This window comes from Hirundo rustica, chromosome 2 (genome assembly GCF_015227805.2).
Source record: "Hirundo rustica isolate bHirRus1 chromosome 2, bHirRus1.pri.v3, whole genome shotgun sequence".
NCBI classification, from domain to species: domain Eukaryota; kingdom Metazoa; phylum Chordata; class Aves; order Passeriformes; family Hirundinidae; genus Hirundo; species Hirundo rustica.
In genome coordinates this window covers 100443755-100451837 of record NC_053451.1, presented here as the reverse complement: position 1 = coordinate 100451837, position 8083 = coordinate 100443755, and the positions used below count along the sequence as shown (strand labels likewise).

The window sequence follows — 8083 nt, the reverse complement described above, 5'->3', positions numbered from 1 at the left end:
TCCAAAGCTATTTCTGGACTCAAACTTGTCAGCAATTTCTTTCCTTGACTTTCATAAATATAACAAATAGAGAAACTACACATTTTTATTAAAATCCCATTTATTCCAACAGTGTCTGAACAGCAGCAAATTTTAGGCATGGTCCAACCACTCCTTCACTCTGTGTACTTGAGCATATTGACCAAGTGTCTAACCTATGCTTGAACCAACCACAGGAGATGCTGGAGGCCTATAGTGAACTAAAACCTGGAGGTGATTTTCTGCAACAGTGACTTCCAGGAGGTAGTGCATAATTTCTTGCTGCACACTAGAAAGTGCCAAGCAAGATGCCTGTGTATCAGAACAATGTTAACAGAGAGAGTACAACTAAACAGTTTCTTGGAGAAGCTTGTTGTAAGCCAGAGAATTGCTGGTAGCTATGGCATTTTTCAGGCACTGCCAGAAGTAGGGCTGAGACTGGGGATTAGTTGGCCATTCCAGGACTGAACTTCTGCACAACCTCTTCCTCAGGCGGACATAGCGGGACTTCTGCAAAACCTTCTCAAGAAAGATCAAGATAATGACATCCATTTTTTCATCCAGAAGCCGCTGATGAGCCATATAAAAGGTGGTCTTGAAGCGGCCACTTCTAATATACCTGTGGGTCAGCACAAATATGGTCTTTTTGCTCAGCTGAATGCTCTGGGAAAGGTTATCAAAGACCGGCTGTCCTGGGAGCCAGTCCCTTCCTTCCAGGCATAAATTGAACTGCCTGGCTTTTTGGTTTTCCAGCCTCTCAACCAGTTCTTGCAGCACCCACTCGTTCACAGCTGGATCTTCACTGTCATAGGCAATAAAGGCATCGTAGCAAGCAGCTGGTGAAGACAAGCGCCGATAGCCCTTCAGCTTGGCAGTGCAGTAATGGTAGCTATACCACACATCCCAGAAGTAGAGATGGCTCATCACTGTGAACACCATCAAGCCAAGGACAGCTGAAGCTGACAGAGCATACAGGATCAAATATGACGTGTCCAGCTCACAGGTGTACAGATCCAAGAAAACCATGCTCTTTCCCTTGTGTGCCCCTGGGCCAGCACAGGTCACGTCTGTGGCCAGAAGAGGAATGGTCACCTGCGTCCGATTGATCCACCAGGCAAACCACACAGCCTCACAGTTACACTTAAAAGGATTGCCATGCAAAAGCAGCATCTTCAGGTTGTTAATGACATTTTCAGGGAAGCTAGATCTCTTAATTATTTCAATCTTGTTTAAGCTGAGGTCCAAGTACCTCAGTTCAAAAGCACCTCTGAGAAAATATTTGGTTAACCGCTGAATGCGATTGTTCCGGAGCATCAGTTCCTGGAGAGATGAAGTGCAATTGGACAGTTCTCGGGGAACAGTACTCAGAAGGTTATTGCTCAGGTCCAGAGTTACTAGGTTCTTCAGAGAGGGGAGGTTTCCCCAGATGAAACTCTTCAGTTGATTATTCGTTAAGTTGAGGATCTTGAGACTGGGAGGCATCTTTTCAAAAACACTACGAGGCAAAAAACTGAGTGAGTTGAAGGAGATATCCAGTTCTTCCAGGCTGGTCAGATTCTTGAAGAAGGACAAATATCTATCATTGCCATCCTTCCAGAGAGCATCTAAGCGATTTCCTCTGAATTCTAAAATTCGAAGAGATTGACTTTCCATTCCGGTATCAGTAGTGGTAGAAATCTCATTCCAATTCATCATCAGCTTCCTCAAATGGGCCAGGTTTTTCATAAAACTTAGCACATGAGTAAGACCTTCAGCCAGGAAATAATGCTGGTTATTGCTCAGATCTAGAATTTCTAAAAGTTTTAATTCATTGAAAGCAGTTTGGTATAGCAAATCAACCCTGTTGTTAGAAAAATCCAGATATTTCAATCCAGACATGTAAGAGAATTCGCTTCCATTTAAAGTCTGACTTATTGCATTACCTGACAAGTTGAGACATTTGAGGTAGCTAAGGCCCCGGAAGTCTGAGGGGTTAACAAAGAATATATTGTTTCTGCTTAAATCCAGAGTTTTTCCATAGTTAAGGCAATCTTCCTTAACTAGAGACTCATAGGAAGAAGCCTCTTTGTCTTTGGAACGGCAACTTCGCCCATACACATCATACCTGAAATAATGCATCTCCTGTTGTACTTGCCTGGTGTATTGCTCAACTGAAATGCCAGGATTAGAGCAAAATCCATAGAAGTTGCTTTCCCCTGAAGAAGGAGAAATTTTATTCACTGAGAGGTCAATGAACTTAAGAGCTGGGAATTTTTCAAACACTTTCAGGTCTGCAACTTTAATAAAATTAGTCCCGAGATCCAACACGGTTAGATTGCTAAGACTGAGCAGTGGATGTAGATCTTGTGCTCTCAGTTCTTTAAAGACATAACCCTTGAGCCTCAGGGTCTCCAGGTTAGAGAGAGAAGAAAATGTCTCTGAAAGATTCAAGAAGGGAGAATATACCTTCAGTTCAAAATTAAATGACAGATCAAGCTGCACAAGGCTGGGGATCAATGTCAAAAACCGAGCATCTCCAATCTCCCTCATGAGGAAATTTTGGGAGAGGTCAAGTTCTTTCAGATTCTTGATGTTCTTAAACCAGCTGCTGGGTATGCTCTGAAGAGAGGTACTGTGAAGCCGCAAAATCTTTAAATTTTGCAACGAATCAAAAGCCTTGGGATGTATCTGAATAGAGCTCTTGGGACAGGGAATGCAAGGATACGGGGCATTATAGCAACGTGGGCAATTGCCACTGAGGTCGAGAATTTCTAGGTTGTGAAGGCCACTTAAATCCTGTTCTTGAACCTCTTGTATCATGTTGTTGTAAATATACAGTTCCTTTAAAGTAGATGACAAATTGGGTGGAATTTGTGTTAAGTTGTTGGACTTCAGGGATAGTATTGTTAACTTTTTCAGCCCCAGAAAGGCTGTTCTCTCAATTTCAAATGAAACATTGCATGGATTGCGGTAGTAACAGTTTTGTCCAAGGTACAACACCTCTATGTTTCCTAGCTCTGAGAAGTTGGCTTTTTGGATAGAAGAGATATTGTTTGCTTCCAGGCTCAGCAGTGTTAAAGTAGCAGGAAGACCTCGTGGTATTTCTGCCAGCTGGTTTGCATCCAAATACAATGACTTCAATCCTGTCAAGGCAGCAAAACTTCCATTCTCAATTTTCAGTGGGCTGTTGCACACATGATCTTTGGGCCCTAGTTTGACAGGCACACAGTTGCATCTGAAGTCAATCTCCTGGAGGTTTTCAAGACGATTGAAGGATGTTGGGTAGATATGGGGAATATGGTTAATACTCAGGGTAAGGTTGGTAGCGTTTCCAGGGATCCCTCTGGGGACTTCTGTAAGGCGCCGGTCTGTGCAGTCCACTGTCACAGTACCTTCTGAAGAACTGACGTCACAGGGTAAAGTTTTGGGAAACCAAGCCCCTGACAGCAGCATTGGGAATATGGAGAGCAAGATAAATGGCAATGCATTTGACATCTTTGCACAAGGTACCTAAAACCAAGGAAATAAGGAGGTATTAGTTTAATGCAATGGGAATATTTCAGCTATACACTGGGTCAGGCCAACACTACTGCTAAATTGGGGTCCTTGTCTCACACTGACCAGGAATAGATATGCAGGTTTCATAATCATAAGTTTCAGGAAGGCATATGTTGGCTTTTCCATTGAATGTTTATTTTATTTTATTTTATTTTAATCACCAAGAATTCTAGAGTTGATTAATAGCTCTCTCTAAAAATTGAATTAATAATAAAATATGTCCTTAAAAAGTGACCTGGGGAGATTAAGGTTTGTTTCTCTGAGAAATGCTTTTTATAAGGGGAAAAGAGAGATCTTAAACATCCTGAAGATTGCCATTGCATAATAGCATAGATGAACACAGTTACTTTTTCAAAGCGTATGCAAGATGTGTAAAATCTACATTGACTTAAAAGCCTGTGTAAACTTTCAAACTTCACTAGCAGGTGACTGAGCTCCTAATTCAAATTTAGCATTATCATAAATATTCATCCTCTAGTAAGTGTCTGAATAGTCAGTCAATGTTTAAGCCAGTCAATGTCTTTATTTCAATAATGTTTAATACCGGTTTGCATTTTCACTGTCCAATAAGGGAAGAGGGATGAGAAAACAGTGTATCCATTTGAGGTGGGGACATGAAAATCCAAGACTAGTTTAAAATTGGGCATGTTCTATAAAATACGAATAATCAGACTACATAACTGGAGCCAAAATCCCACAGGCATGTTAAGAAGCTTCCAAAACATCCTGTCTGTCTGTCAAGTCTTTGTGTTCTTGCTGACTTCATAGATTTGGGTGTACGATGGGAAGAGCTTTTAATATTTCCCAACTTACTAGTCACTTCCTCGGCTGCAGTCAGTGTCAAGGAAACCCTGGCTGGTGAGCTGCCAGCCTTGGCTTTTGTGGCACAGGCAGAAGGGCCCTCGCCATCTTGCTGCCTTGCCTAGCATCTTGTGTCTGGTGCTGGTCAAGAGTTTTAAAGACAAGACACCCCATGAAAATCAACAGCCTCATTTCTCCCTTGAAAACTCAGCGGTGGAGGCTTGCATGGCACAGAGGGATCTTAAACAATGAGGATTGGTTATGTGTAACATAATATTGATTAAATGTCAAAACCCCGTTAAGCAGGTGAAAATCGGATCATTAGGTAAAATGTTCAAGATACATGGAAATGTTTTTTCTCTTTAGCTGGGACACAAGAACATACAGAGACCTGCAAAGCTGTCTGTGTGAACCCTGTTGAGTGCTGCCAAAGCTGTATCTTGCAGGTGGTACGGACTTGGAGGTGAAATGAGGCTTCCTGCTGCATGCCCTGCTTACTTTGTACTATGTACTTTGTACTATGTCCCCTCTACAACTTTGTGTTTCTGTGTTACCTTCGAAAACTACGATCAATCTACCTCTGCATCCATGTATCTGGAAGAGTGCTCTAGTGAACTGCAGGGCAGCAAAGAGAAGCCAGATCAGCTCTCACACAGCACTGCACTTCTGCTATCTTGACTCAACACCCAAATGGCATCACTTTGGTAATTCCTTCAGTCATCTTTGGAATTACAGAGCCTCAGTATAGAAGGAAAAATGTAAAAGCATGCTGCAGACCTTGAATTCAGTGTTAACTTGATCCAGTGACATGGTGCTACAGAGCTACCACAATTTCCTTTCCCATTCTCTGGAAGTGCAGTGGTGCTTTCTTCTTTTCCACAGATCCTCTGGGAAAAGTCAAGGTAGCTAAATACCACAGCTGGTAGCCATGGCTATCATTCATACAGTTATTTAGGGAAGGCTCATGTGGACTAACCAGGCCATGCTTGTGTATTCATATTTAATTATCTCCAACTCTTGTGTTTTCATTTGCTAGGTATCAAATGAACCATAATTTGGCTTACTGGCATGCACTTTGGAAACTCACCCAGACAGAGATCACTGGGTAAGAGAGCTCACCAGTGTTTTCAGTACAGTCTAGCCATTCCACTTTAGAGGAAGATTAAGTTTTCTGATTTCCTGATGTAGAAAAGCACTTGGTTAAAAATTATTAATGAAAATAATCAGAGGAAGTGGGGAGTGAATTTGGAAAAGATAAAAAGCATTAATACCCTCTCATTACCTGAGCTTTTCAGTAGTACCCTTTTTTCTCCAGTAATGTGGTCAGGGACGTGGGAAGGACAAAGCAGGGCTCTGCCATTGCTATTAAATTACATGGAAAATTGAAGGTCTTTCTTAGACTAAAAAGGGAAACTGCCAAAGAAAAATCTGGATATATTCTTGAAAAAGTTTTGCCTTCCTTCATTCTTACCCAGGGGACACAGCATATTATACATGTAAAGGTCATTAGGAGACTAACAGAAAACCAAAGAGCGTCTATGCTACCTAAGTGGCTGTGGTGTCCCAGCAGCTCCCTGCCTCCACTTCTTGCATTAGCAGACCGATGGACCCCAGGGCTAGTCTGGTTGCCCAAGGCAAGTGCCCATGGAGAACAGCAGAGAGCTGGTAGGGAAACCATAGAGACTCCCTGCATGGCAAGACATCACTCCACCATCACATGGGTGCCTTTTACCTTTATCTGTCGACGCGCACCACAGCAGACCATGAAGTGCTGGCCGTCCCCAGCTGGGGACACGGAATCTGCAGTCACTGACAACTGATGCGCATCAAAGTCTAGCAGCCTTTCTACCTTTAAATGAAGGAAGGGAAAGTTAATTAGGTTTTCAAGCTTTAAAGATTTGATAAACCAAATTAAACCACTCTGTTGAAGCACTAGAGCAGGACATGTGCAAGGTGTGATTGCAGTCTAGACACAAGATAAACTTTCTACGTGAACTCTACATGAACTCACTGCATGCAGGCCCTTAATTTCAGGTGCTTAACCAAGTTCCTCAATTTACTGTCATCTACCTTAGCAGCACTGAAATTCAAGAGAGAGCAAGAGAGAGTGTGAAAAAGGAGAAAGAGAGGGAAAGAGGCCTCTCTGCAGGAGCTGCTCAGTCTGAAGATCACGGGAGATCTGCCTGAGCTCACACCAAGCAGAGATCAATGCTGCATATTTAGGTGCCTGAAATTAGGTGAAGTGAATCTGGGGTTTGAAAGACTTCATGAATATGTTTGTAATTTTCGTAAGACTCGAGTCTTTTACAATGCTCAGGTTTTGAACTCTCATGCTTCAGTATTTTTAGGAACCTAAATTTTGTTGCAGAGCCAGCCTAGCTACTACCATCTTTGTGCTTCATTTCTTTGTATGTTCTTCCCTTTCCTGATAATCTTTTTAATGTATTAGCTGTTTGAACTGTAAAGAGTTGCATTCTGGTGCTGTATCTGGCTATTTGCTCTTGTAAAACCTTGTAACCATTACAGTACCAGAACAAACAAAAAAACTTCAAAATAAGAGCAAAAAGCAAGGCTGTCTTGTGCAATGTCTTTGCTTAATAGTACAGCTAGAGTATGTGAGCTGTTCTTTTCTCTGTGATCTATGCTTGGCTTTATAAAAAGTTCAAAAAGAACTAATCTTCAGATTTCAACTGGCACATGCACCAGCCCCTAATGATTTAGGCTGTTCTTCAAATATTCAGCAACAGTACAGGTATATGTTTCTGAAGGAAGGTTTTCTGTAGAGGTTCCATGTGTATTTTAGGTTATGACAGGAGGAGAGGGTAGAGAAAAATAAACACCCAAGAACTTAGAGCATTTAGATAAGACATTCATTACTCATTCTGTAGCACTGCTGTACAATAAGTATTAATGCAAATTAATATTTTCCTTTCTGGTCATGATGCACTGCAGTTTCTAACCATAACAGTAAACGGGACCATTTAGAAAACAGAAAAGTAGAGTATGTTCTTGAAAGTATTCCAAAACAGTTCCATCCAAAGATATTTAAGAGCAATTTTAAAATGAAAGTTAACGTACCATTTTCTGTGTGCTTCCAGGTCTGCCAGATTTGATGCTGGAAGAGACTGTAAAACGGAGCAGAAGAAAACAGCATCAAATGGATTTCCAGTGGTTCAGCTGAGGTGCAGAGGAGAATGTAACATGATATAACTCACTCACGACAACAGCAGAAATCACTACTCCCATCACTACTTTTCACCTCGATTGCAAGTTGAGAAATAATTGAATGTGAAACAACTGCTGAAACCTACTTCCTCAAACATTTGTACATAACACAACAGCACCTCATTTACTGCTCCACCCCCACATAAATGAGTACTCTGACTTTTCCCCCTTTAAACAAATTTTTACATTACTCATATGTCCACATGCTTTTATTCTCATATGCTGCAATTTGCTCTCTTCTATGCTACTGTTGAACAGTTCTCATTTCAAACTATGTTTTTCCTAGATACAGTGCCACGCCATAAAAAAACTATTAAGACCTACTCAAAAAAGGTTAACATCCAAGCCATGGGGAATTCCAAAGGACAATTGTGAAATATTTGGCCACAAAGTTTAAGATCAATCAGTAAGGAGAAAAATGTGTTATATAAGTGTAAGTCAGTCACTTCAGACTAAACTAAGATTTGCAGAAGCTTTAGTTCCTCCTTTTCCCCACCCCCTA

At 41.4% G+C, this 8083-nt stretch overlaps 1 protein-coding gene across 2 annotated transcripts; it reads right to left on the bottom strand.

Annotated features, from left to right (window-relative positions):
• Nucleotides 1-366: 366 nt before the first annotated feature.
• LOC120748872 (toll-like receptor 7) lies at nucleotides 367-7510 on the bottom strand. 2 transcript variants are annotated; one of them, XM_040055768.2, is made up of 3 exons: nucleotides 7435-7510; nucleotides 6089-6201; nucleotides 367-3507 (listed from the first exon to the last, which is right to left on the bottom strand). In XM_040055768.2, exons 1-3 carry the CDS (start codon nucleotides 7508-7510, stop codon nucleotides 367-369), a joined length of 3330 nt encoding a protein of 1109 aa, XP_039911702.1. The 2 variants fall into 2 exon arrangements, with proteins under 2 accessions (XP_039911702.1, XP_058275353.1); XM_058419370.1 differs by lacking the exon at nucleotides 6089-6201 and having other exon boundaries at nucleotides 367-3509; nucleotides 7438-7510.
• Nucleotides 7511-8083: the final 573 nt, after the last annotated feature.

Coding starts and splice junctions, on each gene's coding strand:
- LOC120748872 (XM_040055768.2), bottom strand. CDS start 7,510: ATGCTGTTTTCTTCTGCTCCGTTTTACAGTCTCTTCCAGCATCAAATC. Junction 6,202..7,434: donor CTGGAAGCACACAGAAAATG/GTACGTTAACTT, acceptor ATTTAAAGGTAG/AAAGGCTGCTAGACTTTGAT. Junction 3,508..6,088: donor GTGCGCGTCGACAGATAAAG/GTAAAAGGCACC, acceptor CCTTGGTTTTAG/GTACCTTGTGCAAAGATGTC.